Below are 15,439 nucleotides of genomic sequence, written 5' to 3' on the forward strand. Positions count from 1 at the left end.
GACAGCCTAGAGATAATGTAGCTTGGGAGGTTCTGGGAATAGTAAACAGAAAATATGACTTTTAAAAGCCAGCAATGAAGTAGGCATCTGTTTATGATAAGAATATAAACTTATTTTTGCTTAATTGTAGAACATCCCTTATCTGAACTGCTTGGGACCAAAAATGTTCCATATTTCAGATTTTACGGGAGGATTTTGGAATACCTGTCATCCCTCCACATTTGCTGTTTTGACTTTTGTGGATTTGATTATTTGTGGATTTGATTAATATGTTTCCTCTAGGAATGTCTAGGTCCTCCAGCGCAGCTCTGACAGAAGTTGACCATAGAGTTGCACTGGATGACATAGAAATTACTAGAAAAAACTTGTCTGGGCATTTGTAGGTCCTCCAGCATGATTCTATGGTCAACTTTTGGCAGCTATAGACCACAGAGTTGCACTGGAGGACCTAGAGATTCCTACAGAGGTGTTGTCTCAGGAAAAAAAATAGTGTTTTTTTAATTTGCTGTTTTTCCACTTCAACTAGATCATTTGCCCATAACCCCAGTGAATGTGGAGGGTCCACTGTATTTGTTTATACACAATGAGACCTAGGGCCAAAACAGACAGCCACAAAAGGCCAGCTTGAAGCAACCCCTGCCCAAGATGCACTGGGACCATGGCAGACCCACACTGCAGCCCTAATCCACCCAGCTCAAATAGGAGCAGAAAAGAAGCCTCAGGGTGTATTCTTGGCACTCTGGCAGTGTGCGGTGTGTAAATGCTGCACCACTGTAGCAACTTGAAGCTGCCCACATTTGGGCAGCCAGCAGACTTCCGAGCAGCTTCTGAGCATCTTGGGAGCATGTGGTATGTAAACGCCATGCTCCCAAGACACCCGGAATGCAGCTTTAATGGGGCGTCTGTTCCAGCCCCTAATGAGTCTGGATTCTGGAGAGAGACTACAGATCTGTGAAATGGCAGGAATCCAATTGTACATACCTCTTGCCATTCCATAGATCCTTGCTTCTCTCTTTAGCATTGCAAACAGTACAGATACAGTGGGCCCTTGCCTTATGCGGGGATCCATTCCAGATTCCCCTGCATAAGGGGAATTCTGAGTATGCTCACACACCTCTGAAAACAATGGGGCATGTGTTCGCAATGCTGCATGGCACGTGCACGCCATACGTTTTATTGTTGTACAGTTTCAGCATAAGCTTGAAGCTGTGCATAGTGCACCCACGTATGATGTGGGCTCACTGTACATAGTTCAAAGGGGTTTGGATTTTGGAGTATTTCACATTTTGGAATTCCAGACAAGGGATATTCAATTTGTATCCCTCAGAAAAGGATAATAATAATAATAATAATAATAATAATAATAATAATAATAATATTTATTTCTATCTTCCCGCCTCTCCCCATGGATCGAAGCGGGATCACAACAAGGTTAAAATCACAAAGTTAACATTACAACAACATTAAAACCACAATAAAATAAAAACATAAAACCTAAAAAACATCAAATCTAAAAACAATAGCATCCATCAATCAAAGGGTCAGCTGGACTCTTTCCATACTAATGATCTTCATAGGAGGTCAGGAGGATAAGCACGGCGAAAGAATTCTGTCTTTACTGCCTTCTTAAAGATTTCTAGAGATGTAATAAGGCGGGTCTCTTCTGAGAGTCCATTCCAAAGTCTGGGGGCTGCTATAATAAATGCCTTCAGGGAAGTAGAAACATGTTTGGATGATAGTATTTCCAACAAATTCTTCCCACTTGTTCTAAGAGTGTGGGGCGGATTATACAGGGAGATGCGTTCCCATAAGTAACCCGGACCCAAGTCATGTAGGGCTTTAAAGGTAATGACCAACACCTTGTACTGTGCCTGGAAGCTAATTGGGAGCCAGTGTAGATCTTTCAAGATAGGTGTTATATGGTCAAATCTCGAAGAGTTAGTGACCAGCCTGGCTGCCGCGTTTTGCACTAATTGAAGCTTCCGAACTTGATACAAGGGTAGCCCCATGTAGAACACATTGCAGAAATTGAGATGAGAGATTACCAGAGCGTGTACTACAGCTTCAAGGTCCTTTCGGTCGAGGTAGGGTCGCAGTTGGCGTATCAACCGAAGTTGGTACCAAGCACTTCTGGCCGTCGCATCCACTTGAGATGACAAATGTAAACACAGATCCAGAAGTACTCCCAAACTGCGAACTTCATCCTTCAAGGGAAGTGTGATTCCATCAAGGAGTGGTAGACAAATTTCCCTCCCCGGACCTAAGGAACCTATGGCAAGTACCTCCATTTTCTCTGGATTCAGCCTGAGTTTGTTTTTCCTCATCCAGCCCATTACTGACTCAAGGCAGGGATTCAGAGGGGAGAAGTCATCCTTAGTCACTGCAGCAGTCGGGGGCATAGAGAAACATATTTGGGTGTCATCAGCGTACTGATAACCTCGCGCCCCATGTCTCCAGATGATCTCTCCCAGCGGTTTCATGTAAATGTTAAATAGCATGGGGGACAGAATGGTGCCTTGAGGGATGCCAGATGTCAGCTCTTTTCTAGAAGAAACTGTCCCCCAGCCTCACCATCTGGAACCTGTCCAAGAGGTAGGATTGGAGCCACTGGAGCGCAGTGCCCCCAATACCCAACTCCCTCAAGCGTTCCAGAAGGATACCATGGTCAATGGTATCAAAAGCCGCAGAGATGTCCAAGAGCACTAACAGGGCCACACTTCCCCTGTCTGTGCCCAGATGGAGGTCATTGATTAAGGCGGTGACCATGGCCGTCTCCACTCCATATCCCACTGTAAAGCCAGTTTGAAATGGGCCCAGATAATCAGTTTCGTCCAAGACAGCCTGGAGTTGGAAGGCTACTGCTCTCTCGATCACCTTGCCAAAAATAAGGTAATAGGGAGACCGGTCTGTAGTTGTTTCTCTCCAGGGGATCTAGAGAGGGCTTTTTTAAAAGTGGTTTTACTACTGCTAATTTTAGCTGTGATGGAAATTTGCCCTCCCCAAAGGATGCATTAATTATTGATCGTAATAGCGTAGTCATAGCATCCCCTCCCCGGGCGGTCAACCACGATGGGCAAGGATCAAGAACGCATGTCGTCTTCCTTACACTTCCAAGGAGCTTGTCCACTTCATCGGTACTCACAAACTCAAGGTGATCCAGTCTAACATAGTCCACGGAGTCTCTGGACACCTCTCTTACTGATTCTGTAAGAAAGCTGGCATCAAGATCAGCCCTTATCCGGGAGATTTTATCTGCAAAAAAGTCATTGAAAGCGTCACAGCAGGCTACAGTTGGTTGAAGCAAAGGGTTCAGGGTGGGAGGCGATTGTGTCAGCTCTCTAACCACCCTGAACAGCTCTGCTGGACGGGACTCTGCAGATGCGATACGTGCAGCATAGGAAGAATTCTTTGCTGCGTCTATCGCCACTCCATAAGACTTCAGTAAGTTCTCAAGGAGTGTCTTGTCGGATAAGCGCTGATGTTTCCGCCAGCAGCACTCTAGTCGTTTCACGGCCCGCTTCATCCTTTGAAGATCTTCTGTATACCAAGATTTTTTATTCAAAGTGGGTCGGAAAGGACGCTCGGGAGCAATACTGTCTATAGCCCTGGTAATGTCATTGTTCCAGGTATCGACCAAGGCTTCGACAGAATCGCCATCAGTCCCAATCATAAGTCCCTCTAGAGCTTCCTGGAACCTTTTGGGTTCCATCAGCTTTCGAGGGCGGACCATCTTAATAGGTCCTCCACCCCCAAGGAGGATCTGGGTAGCCACCTTCAGTCCCACCTTGACCAGAAAATGGTCCGTCCATGACAGAGCAGAGATCTGAGTTACCTCTGCCCACGGCTGCTCCTGCTCCGTACTAAAAACCACATTGAATGTATTACCAGCACAATGTGTCGGACCCGAGACTAGTTGGGACAAGCTAATTTAGGCTCACCCAAATTAACAAAAAGCTTTAGGATTTGGAGGCTATTGTTCCTGTAGGAATTTGGGATTTTTTAAAAATATCCAAATGATGTCTCTCCCATCCTGATCTATTTCTAATGAAGTCCTGAGAACAGGTGTGCCTTTTGAATCCCAGGGCAGTAGATGTTTCCTTTTCTTTTTTAATCTGGGCAGATTTCAATACAAGCAAGGGCTGTTTCTTATACATATCCTTTGCCTCAATTTCTGCAGTGCCTCTGGGTGGTCCAATGAAGAGGGAAGGAAACTGTCCTCATTTCAGTTAACTACTTCCTGAAGGATGATGCAACTAGGGATAACAATCATCACAAAGTGTTTATCAGAGGAACAGAACAGCCCAACTTTTGTTAGGACTGTTGGCCATCTGGAGGAGTCCATAGCTGAATTTTATTTATTTAAATATGTGTGAATGGGCTTTCTGGACCAAGTTTTGATCTGTTTCTTACTATTAAAAAGGTGTAACAGAAAGCAAATGCTCAAAGATGACTGCATGAGGAAGAGGAAATCGCTGTAGATGATAAAGCTTGTTCAGATCTAGAGCACTGTGTACTTTCTGAAATTGAAATGTCACACATTTTGTTTCAGATTATTTGCCATGTTTTTTAATTTCCTAAAAACATATACAGAATCTGCATTGGAACAGGATGTTCCACTTCTATTTCTCTGGGTTTTTCCCCTCCCCCATGTTTTGCGCTGCTGCATGGTTTGCTGTTGGTGTGTATGAAGATGGCATGGCTGTGGGCACCCCTCTCCTTTTGTGTCCTCTCCTCCTTTCTCTGCACTGATCACATTCTAATGCTGATTGGCCATTCTAGTCGGAAAAGATGTCATGCTAGAAAAATATTTTTCATACTATCTTTCCCTCTTACTCCTTCAGGTGTTTTGGTGTTAAGTCTTCAGGAAGAATACTTTGGGCCCTTTTATCCTGGGGTTGTAATTTAGGTAGGAGTGTTTGGAATTCCCAGCCAGAGAACTCTGGTGCATCACCAAACTACAAATTTACATAAAATGAGAATATTATTTCATTTCAAAGCAATTTAAACCATTTGAATACTCCTTTCTGGCAAAGGTGGCATCAGATACTTTAAAATTTTGTAAGCTGTTTTGAGTCCTTTCCTGGGGAGAAAAGTAGGGTATGTATATATAGCTGAATAAATAAATGCCTCTCTTTTCTGGGCCACAGATGTGAGTGTGACCTTGTTGGGTGTCTCTTCTTTCCCTTAATGATTTGAAAAGGGAGAATGGAGTCAGAGGATAAGATTGAAAGGATAAGATTCTGCCAAGGTTAGGTTGTTTGATTTTTGCTGGTGCTTCTGAAGGGATGAACAAGCTTGGCTGTGGTAGGTAGTTCATCATGGAAATGGCTGCCAGGTAGGGTTGGAAGTGTGAAAACTGGAGATGGCTCCTATACCTTTAGTAGCTGTCTGGAAGAGGGAATTTCAGCAACTGTTTCTCATTACCTGGCTGTGTGGCAAGTAACACTGCTGAAATTTCCTCTTCTACACAACCATTAAAGATACATGAGTGATACATTGGCTTCAGAGGGAGACCATATCTCCCCTTATGAGCCTGCCCAAGGCCTCAGAGCCTTAGAAGGAGCCCTTCCTCCAATCACACTACCTTCACAGCCAAGATTAGTGAGGTTGTGTGATAGGATCTTCTTAGTGGCTGTCCCTAGGATATGGAATTCTATTCTAGGGAGTCTAGAATGACTCTTGCAGTCTCTTTGTCAGCAGGCAAAGACATTTATTTGTACAGGCTCTTAAAAGGTTTTAAAAGGAAGAGCTTTTAAGATTGCTGTATGGTTTTTATTGTACTGTTTTAAACCACTTTTTAACATTTTATCATATTTCCAATTGATTTTAGTGCTGCTAATTTTATTGTAATGTTTATCTATTGTATTTGTTTTAATACCTAAGCCACCTTGGGTGTATAACTGTGTATAAACGTATTGTGTATAAATGTATTGTATATTGTATATAAATGAATATGGACAATGATGATGATGATAATATTGTATCTTTGTTCCCCTTTCCCAACCAGTTAGAACAATTGCACAAGTATTCATCTGTAGCAGCAGAAACAATAGTCTAAGGTGCTCCAAGCCTAGCCTAGCTGATTTATTATGACCTATGCTTTTGTGGACTGAAATGTGCTTCTCATATCTATCATTCTTTACACTTTAGAAAACAACAACATAGTCACCGCAAACATGACTGTTGTATCTAGTACAAAGTGTTTCTAAAGTTGTTGTGACAGAGCAGACTGCCACATGGGCTGTTCCTTCTCCCAAATGATATGTGCAAGGATGACCTGAGATTCATGCAGCCTTGAACTGCACTGTTATAAACATTCTCTCTTTGACCAGTATCCAGTTGGGTACGTAAGCTGGATCCCATTTCCTCCACTACAGTTGTCAACCATTGTTCCTTCTACAGCACGCACACACACCGCATAATGAGAACTTGCTTCATTGGGATGTCACCAGTGAAACTAAGACCACTTCTAACGGTCTTGCCTAGATGGAGGAGTTTGGATTAGAAGGGGAAAATTCAAGTACTCTTGATAGCTAGTTCTTGGCTATGTGTATAACTCGCCAAGGAAATGTCGAAGAAAATGCCCACTGAAGCATTTTCTTCATGCAAAACAAAGGCCAAAGAAGCAACATGACAAAGAAGGTCAAAGTCTCAAATGACACTCAATTATTTATTGCTCAGTGCTCATGTAGTAACAGATTATAGTTCAATATGTTAATGCTGTGCAGGTTATGCCTCCCTATTATTGATTGAGTCTAAAATAGGCGGGGTGGAGTGCTAATGGTATGAATGGCAAGGGAGAATGGAAAGATTACTTACTTCTGGTCAAAAGACTAAGAATAGATACATTAATAGAAGAGAAAGATCAACTAACTAGTTACTAAGAGTGTGATTTTAATTATGTGGGGAAACATGCTGGTTGACAGTTTGAACTCCATAGTAACAAAAAGAGACTTTTTCTGCATTGTGGCAGTGTCTGTATCTTGCTTGAGTCATTAAGAGTCTTACCCCAAATAAAAATTATGAGAAACAGTTTGTGTCTAGTTAAACTATTCTGGCTGTGTGTGGCTTAAAATGTTTAATGGAATTGAATAAAACAATAAGAGGTCTATCTAAAAATTTCCAAGTCATTAGGGTAGATCTAAGGAACAGTAGGCAAAAGGAAATGCCCTCTAGCACTGTTTCATAAGCACTTGTTTAAATACTAGAAGAGGAGCGGGTGCAGTCTGTAATACAGGGATGGTGAAAGGTGCAGCCTGTGAGCTAGATTTGGACCATCTCCATATTTGTAGTCCCTCCATATTTAGCAGAAGCTTTCCCCCTCAAATTTAATTTTTTGGGCAATCTTTTGGTTCCAAATACTGCCAAGTTCAGAACTGCAGTAAGATGTGGTATGATTGCCCCTTTCACCCGAGGCCACACCCCAATTTAAGAACACCCCAAATTGAGCCAAACTGGCATTACATCTAGATTAATGCAGTTGTATAGGTCACTGCTTTAGCACAATAGTCCATCCCACTGTAACAGACTCAACAGCAATGCTTCTGCTTGAATAGCATTTTTGGAATGAGTTTCACCTTTGTCACACAGTTATCAGGTATTAGACATAAAAGAACATATCCATGAGTGGAAAACCTTTTTGGGGCACAGAAGAATGTTTCAATTAAAATTATTCATATTGGTTGTATGTGGACATGGTGACAGGTTAGATTGGTTGAATTCTGCCTTGTTGTGTCTGAACCTGCTTTGTATACAAGCCATGGTTTGTTTGTTGTTGTTGTGTGCCTTTAAGTTGTTTCCGACTTACAGCAACCCTAAAGCATGTGGCTTTCTTGGCAAGTTTCATCAGAGGTAGTTTGCCATTGCAGTCCACAAAACATAATTAGAAACCATGGTTTGTTTTTTGTCTTACAAACTGTGGCTTGTTTAAACCATGTATGGTTGTTACATCTAAGCACAGAATGTTAGTCTACTGCTGGTTTGTTTCCAAGCTGCCCACCTAGCTGAATTGGGAACAGGGAGGAAGCTGGTAGAGAAGCAGAACAGAAAGGGACTGAAGAAAAATTTGGTTATCTGCAGTGGAAGTCATGGCTAAAGCTGCCACTGAGTTATGATCCTTCCCATTAAAGAAGAATCCCTCATCAGAAAAAACAACAACCACATACTGATTTGCCTGTTATTCTATCCAATTTATTTTTAAAAAACTTACATGCTGGTATACTTGTATTTGCTACAGTTGCATCCTTCAAGATGCTTGGAGTCACATTTTAATTTTATAGCATTTGATGCTCAGAGCCAGTGGTCATGCATGCTAGTACTCAAGCTGTGAAAATAGTATGTATTTTTATATGCTTTTGTAACCTTTCTTAGAAGAGTTCAGCTTGTGCTGTAGGTTTTTATGTCTTCCATACCAGCAGTACTCACCATTGGATTTCCTTTTCTCCAGGTCTTCTTGTGGGAACTCTTGATGTTGTGCTAGATTCAAGTGCGAGGGTAGCGCCATATAGAATTCTGTACCAGGCTCCAGACTCAATGATATATTGGACTATTGCCTGCGGTAAGTATGTAAACTCTTACACGGAGTGTAATTTTATAAATTTTAAAATGTTAGCCTACTATATCTTGTCTTAACTAGAGGTTGGAAAAACATGTTTATGGATTGTCATTATTGGACGAGGAAGGATCTGAAAACTGTTGAGGCTGACATACAGTTCTCTAATATGACACTACAGTGTGGACAGCCAGGAGCTACACCCATGTCTCAACAGGGATGGCTTGGCCACATGCCTAGATGATTGGAAGCCTGTGTGTGCTTTATGGAGGCTGCTCTTAAGACTGATTCAGAAGTTGCAGCTAGCACAAAATGAGATGGGATGACAGTTCAGTAGAGCTTCCTACTATGCATATATGATTCATAGAATCATAGAGTTAGAAGAGACCGCAAGGGCCATCCAGTCCAACCCCCTGCCATGCAGGAAATCCAGATCAAAGCATCCCCAACAGCTGGCCATCCATTCATGAATGGGCTGCCAGTTTCCTACTGAGCCTTGTTCAAGATACTGTGCTTAGTTTATAAGGATCAAACCAGTTCAGAACAATCTTCTCTAAGAGACCAGCTTTTTTCTTTAGGCTATCCTATGTGGGAGGCTTTGCATACCATGCAATGAGACAGGTGAAGATGAGTAAATCTGTATAAGTCACAGATCAGAATGTCCTTTCAGAACGATGGTGAGAACGGCATGAGATTTAAGGGCCACAACGTGAGGCCTAGGGACAGTTACCTAGTGAGGTTTGAGGAGGGAAGGGAGAGAAGAAAGGGCCAGATGGACCTCTGGACAGTCCAAAGCAGCCGTTCCAAGGCAGCCTACAGCCTCTGTTCAAAACACTGCTATTACCCTGAAATTCTTCCCCATCATCTTGACCAGAGGTCAGGATCCTGAGATCTGGGGAATCCACTGTGCTGGCCGAATTGGAAGGAGGCGAGCCCCTTCCCTCCTACAACACCTGCAGTGAATGCTTTTAAAAGGGCCAGCAAGTTCCCTGGAGCTGTTTTTGATGCTACCAGTGGCAGAAAGATTGGAAGAAATCCCCACCCCCCCACCCCTGTGGGACAGCACAGTGCTGCATTTAGGGCAGTATGTATTGCTTTTTTCAGATAATAGTTCTCTCCAGTGCCTTGACTGTTTTAGCTACAGGGAGATAGAATTCCTGAATTTGTTTGTTCAAGATTAAACAAACATTTCAGTCTTCCATGACCCTTGTTCTGTGTCTGACCTCAAGATAACCATTTTTTGAACAAAAGAACTTCAATCATTGATTCCAAGGTGAAACACCTATGTTATTCAGCTCCTCTGTGCAAGGATTGCTGTGAGACCATTTTTAAGGTAATATCACTGTATGTACTATTGACATTTCAGTAATTCTCTGGTTACATGCATCTGAGGAAGTTGACTCAAGTTTACAAAAGCTAATGCTATCAACATCTTTCTTTCAGTTAGTCTCAAACGTGCTACAAGATCCCATTGCATACTGATTTTCTAGATTAACTCATCTATGTCTTTGAATTCTACAACAGAATACTTCATCTGTCCAACCAGCTGATAAAATAGTTCATACTTGCTATAAAATGGGCTGTTGTCCCCAAAGTTTATGCCATAATAAAATAACTTAGCTGTCTTGGTTCTCAATGTGCCTTATTTGGCTAACTTCAAAGTGTGGGCAGCAAGCTCTTTTGCATTTGGAAAATTCCCTGCTCATTCTGTTCACTCAAGCCTAAGACTTCTAGATAATAGTTCTAACCTGATGGCAACATTAGCCAGTAGTTCTCTTCTGGTCATAGAATCATAAAATCATAGAGTTGGAAGAGACCGCAGGGGCCACCCAGTCCAACCCCCTGCCATGCACCAAATCACAATCAAAGCATCCCCGACAGCTGGCCATCCAGCCTCTGTTTGAAGACCTCTAAGGAAGGAGACTCCGCTACACTTCGAGGGAGTGTGTTCCACTGTCGAACAGCCCTTACTGTCAGTAAGTTCCTCCTAATGTTGAGGTGGAATCTCTTTTCCTGTAGTTTGCATCCATTGTTCCGCGTTCTAGTCTCTGGAGCAGCAGAAAACAAGCTTGCTCCCTCCTCAATATGACATCCCTTCAAATATTTAAACAGGGCTATCATATCACCTCTTAACCTTCTCTTCTCCAGGCTAAACATCCCCAGCTCCCTCATAGGGCATAGTTTCCAGACCCTTCACCATCTTAGTCGCCCTCCTTTGGACACGCTCCAGTTTCTCAATGTCCTTTTTGAATTGTGGTGCCCAGAACTGGACACAGTATTCCAGGTGGGGCCTGACCAAAGCAGAATAGAGTGGCACTATTACTTCACTTGATCTAGACACTATTCTTCTATTGATGCAGCCTAAAATCACATTGGCCTAGTTAGCTGCCACATCGCAGTGTTGACTCATGTTCAACTTGTGGTCTACTTGGACTCCTCAATCCCTTTCACAAGTAGTCTTGTTCAGCCATGTGTCCCCCATTCTATATCTGGACATTTCCTTTTTCCGCCCCAAGTGCAGTCCTTTACATTTCTCTGTGATGAATTTCATTTTGTTAGCTTTGGCCCAGTTTTCTAGTCTGTTCAGGTCATTTTGAATCTTGATCCTGTCCTCTGGGGTATTAGCTACTCCTCCTAATTTGGTGTCATCGGCAAATTTGATAAGTATGCCCCAATTTTGTCCTCCAAGTCATTGATAAAGATGTTGAATAGCACTGGGCTCAGGACAGACCCCTGTGGGACCCCACTGGTCACTTCTCTCCAGGATGAAAAGGAGCCACTGTTGAGCACCCTTTGGGTTCAGACGGTCAACCAATTACAAATCCACATAACAGTTACCTTGTCTAGCCCACATTTTACAAGCTTGTTTGCAAGAATACCATGGGGAACTTTGTCAAAGGCCTTACTGAAATCAAGATATACTATATCCACAGCATTCCCTTCATCTAACAAGCTGGTAATTTTATCAAAAAAAGAGATCAGATTTGTCTGGCATGACTTCTTTCTCTGAAACCCGTGTTGACTTTTTGTGATTATGGCATTGCTTTCTAGATGTTCACAGACTCTCTGTTTAATGATCTGCTCTAGAATCTTACCTGGTATGTCAGACTAACTGATAATTGTTTGGATCCTCTTTTTTTCCCCTTTTTGAAGATGGGGACAATGTTTTCCCTCCTCCAGTCTGCTGGGACTTTTCCTGTTCTCCAGGAGTTCTCAAAGATTATTGCCAATGGTCAATAGTGATGATGGGAAGCAGGAGGTTTTTCCCCCTGAAACATACAGGACTTGACCACTTTGACTACCTTTTAGATTTTACACATTGTCTCTGCATTCCCAGAGTTTGAATATCTTTTGTTGTTGTGTGCCTTCAAGGTGTCTCCGACTTATGGTGATCCTATATGTAAGAGTTTCTTGGGAGGATTTGTTAGAGGAAGGTTGTCATTTTTCCTCTCTGAGGACTTGTCTACATGGGAGATTTACCCCGAATCTCCCCCAGGCTCACTGTTTACTCATGCAGGGCCAAAACCCTGAATTGGGTCGGGATGTCTTCATGACAGCCACATCTAATTTGTGACTTCCTTCCCTTAACCTACATTTAAATAACTCACCTTTTGCTGAGAGTTTTCAACTCTCTTCACAACGATAGCAGCAGCTGCCTTTTCATTCACTCACTTATTGTTCACAGTGGGTCATGTGACTATTTGTGCAACTTCTTTGTGGGTTTTGAGGTGACAGCAGTAGACAGGAGTGCAAAGTGCATACAAAGTGAGAATGAAACGGCTGAGATTGAGTCTTGAGATGAAGAACCATGTGCAGATTTCTTTTAAAGGGCCAGTTCTGGCACAGGGTTCATCACTATGATCTAAAAGGCAGAAACTAACACTACTAATGGTTCTGATATATAGACATATTAATATATAACTATAATAGTCCATAACTCAGAAGTAATTTAAAAGTTCATAATTCAGGATTAATTTAAAAGATGATGGCAGAACAAAGATGGTAGTGGTAGTGGTGTGCGGACAGTGCATTTTTGTTGCTCAATACATGGTGGCTGGAATCTAGTTGATGCACTTTGTGAACAGAGTGACCCATTAGGCAAGCAGTGGCACATTTGTCAGTGGTGATAAGGGCTGACAAACAAAGTTGTCATTGTAATCCTCATCCACATGATGAGAAGGCAGCCAATTATGAACATACTGTTTCTCCAGTGCTTGTCTTCTGGGGGTCATCCTGAGAGCCAGGTGCTCTGGGGAAACTGGCATGGACAATATGCTGCTTACAACTGGCAGCCTTCCCCTCCTAATGACAATGACTGTCCCTTGGTCTGCCTTCCTTCACCACCTTTGCAGCCATGGACTTTTCCCTCCAACTATCACCTGAGTGGCTGCTACCTACACCAGCATAGTTATACCAGCACAGTCAATGCATATTATCTTGGATGGCTTCCTTGTTTATTTATTATTTATTTACATCTCCCCAGTAGTTTTGATTTAAGTGCAGTGCCTTTCTGTTGTTTTATGACTCTCTGCAGGTGTTTAAAAGGCTACAGAAAGCCTTTAAACCACATCTGGAGTTACAGCAATACATTTTCATAGTTTAATCTCAATCAATGCCCAGTATGATGGTCATATATGAGCCTTTGCTGCCATTGCTTAATAATGTAGGCTTTCAGATATGCTTTGTGTTCAGAGTGCAGTGCAAGAAATGCCATGCCTCCCTGGCAGCTGCACAGAATGATCTCATTCCTCATCAGCAGAACTGCGCCTGAGATGAGCTTATGCTTACAGTTGCATGAAAGTGATTTCTCTGTGGTGTTTTATAATTCAGTTTATAAGAAATAATTGACTTGCAAGCTGCACATTGCTTTTGCCTTTCTGACACTCTGAGATAGCAGTTCTTCTCAGGCTATCTGATTTGGAGATTAACAGATAGTTCACCTCCCCCCAATATGCCAGGGACTATGACCACTGGATACAAGTGTGCCTTTCCTTCTTGGAAACATGCCAGAAATCAGCACCGGTTCAAGGACCTCCACTATGAGTAGCACTGATATATGGGGTATTTGGTAAAAGCATTTTTATTAATGTGGCAGTACAGTATAATCTTTAGGCATGATCCAGTTTACTTTAACATTTTAAGTCCTTGTGGTTTCAGTATCAGCATGCCATCCTGAATATACCTGATCCTGAAGGGTTAAGAAGGGTCTGATCCAGTTAGTATTTATGTGGGAAAGAACTAGAAATCTGCAGATGGGTCTAGGAAAGAAGGCTGCCAGAAACTCCAGAAAATCTCTGCGACTAGTTGACAGTACTAGACTGGATGGTCTGGCTTAGTATAAGGGTGTTTTCTGTGTTCCTGGTATGCTGACTTGTGCCCAGTGTGTTTGCTGGTCATGAAAGGATGATTATTTATCATAGTTTGAAACTCATCTCTCTCTCTCTTTTTTTTTTAAATGAAGGATCAAGCATGAATAGCTTTCACTTTAAAAGAAAAATATACCTGATCAATTGGCTGTGTGCATTATAATTGGTGGGATAACAGTGTATACACCAGTGTTTCTCAGACTGTTGTGGGAAGAACTGCAGCAGCCCCCCCCCCCCCATGTGCTAGCGACTGGACCCATATTTTTGGCCATTGGCTACAATTGCTTTTTTCTCTCCTGGTAGCATGCCAGGACTGGCAGCCAGTGGCTCAGGGACTGGCACTGGTCCAGCGATCACCACTTTAACTAGCACTAGCATACATGTTTTGGTTTCTCATATTACATGGAATATGAATAGAAATTGCTTAGCCTGATCCCTTAGCAAAAGATGGGTAAAGTGTGCCCCCCCCCCCAGGGTGTTTTTGTGGCCTTCATCCCTGGCTCATTCAGATCATCCTTTTTCTACCCCACCCCCCAGGTGAAATGCCTTTCTGAAGCATTCGTGAGTGCAGATTCACCTTTCAAATAGATTGCAGGGTCCCACTGTACTCCAGCCTTTTAAAACATGGTTTTTCAAAACCATAAAAGTCAACTTCCAACAATTTCTGGATTTGGTTCCCTTTGAGGGTGAATTTTGACAGTCCTTGTGGCCCTCAGAGCATCCACGAGCATAAAAATCTTTCCTGTTGAAGATGATTGATTCTGCCTTCACATAATGTAACTATGTCAGAATACTTGGGAGTGGAATTTATTTTGTACTTCATAGAGTTGGAATGAATCACAAAGGCTGTCTCGTCCAAGCCCCTGGAATACAACACACAACGAAAGCACTCCCTGGAGATGGCCATTCCCACCTCTGTTTAAAGACCTACAAAGCAGGATAGTCCATTATCATTTGAAGCAGTTCATTCCGATATCAAACAGTTCTTACAATAAATAAGTTCCTTCTAATGTTTCCTGTAATTAAAATCTGTTGTTTTGTCTTTGGTCTTGGACATCTTCTTCATAACATTCCTTTCATATACTCAGAGTGGCTGTCGTATCATTTCTCAAGGATCTCTTCTCCAAGTGAAACATCCTCATTTTTTTTTTACTTGTTCCTCATAGGGCTTAGTTTTCTGACTTTTTACCAGTTTGGTTGCCTTCCTCTGGACACATTCCAGCTTGTCCTTGAACTTTGGTGTTCAGAACTCAGTAGTATTCCCAGTGGGGTCTGGCCAAAACAGACTAAAGTAGTACTACTGCACTCCTTGATCTGGACAGCATACCCCTCTTGATGTAACCTAGACATGCATTGGCTCTTCTGCTTGCTGCATCATATTTTTCACTTATGTTTAACTTGCGGTCTATTAAGGCCCTTATAGCTTTTTCTCATATATTATTTTCAAGCCAGGTTTCACCCATCCCATAGGCTGAAGGGGAACCATTTTTGGTTTTTGTTGGTCAACAAACTACAACTCCAT

The 15,439-nt window shown here is 42.4% G+C and overlaps 1 protein-coding gene across 1 annotated transcript in view; it reads left to right on the forward strand.

The window, feature by feature from the left end:
* The window catches only part of LOC149312951 (TBC1 domain family member 9), a 69,824-nt gene that overhangs the window by 17,976 nt on the left and 36,409 nt on the right, over positions 1 to 15,439 (forward strand). Inside the window, exon 2 of the mRNA XM_089525758.1 lies at positions 8,447 to 8,557. Coding sequence (XP_089381884.1) covers positions 8,447 to 8,557 — 111 coding nt within the window. The remainder of the gene's footprint in view (positions 1 to 8,446; positions 8,558 to 15,439) is intronic.

Source organism: Sceloporus occidentalis, unplaced genomic scaffold (assembly GCF_023333645.1).
Source record: "Sceloporus occidentalis isolate IW3139 unplaced genomic scaffold, rSceOcc1.0.p SCAF_5, whole genome shotgun sequence".
Classification (NCBI taxonomy): domain Eukaryota; kingdom Metazoa; phylum Chordata; class Lepidosauria; order Squamata; family Phrynosomatidae; genus Sceloporus; species Sceloporus occidentalis.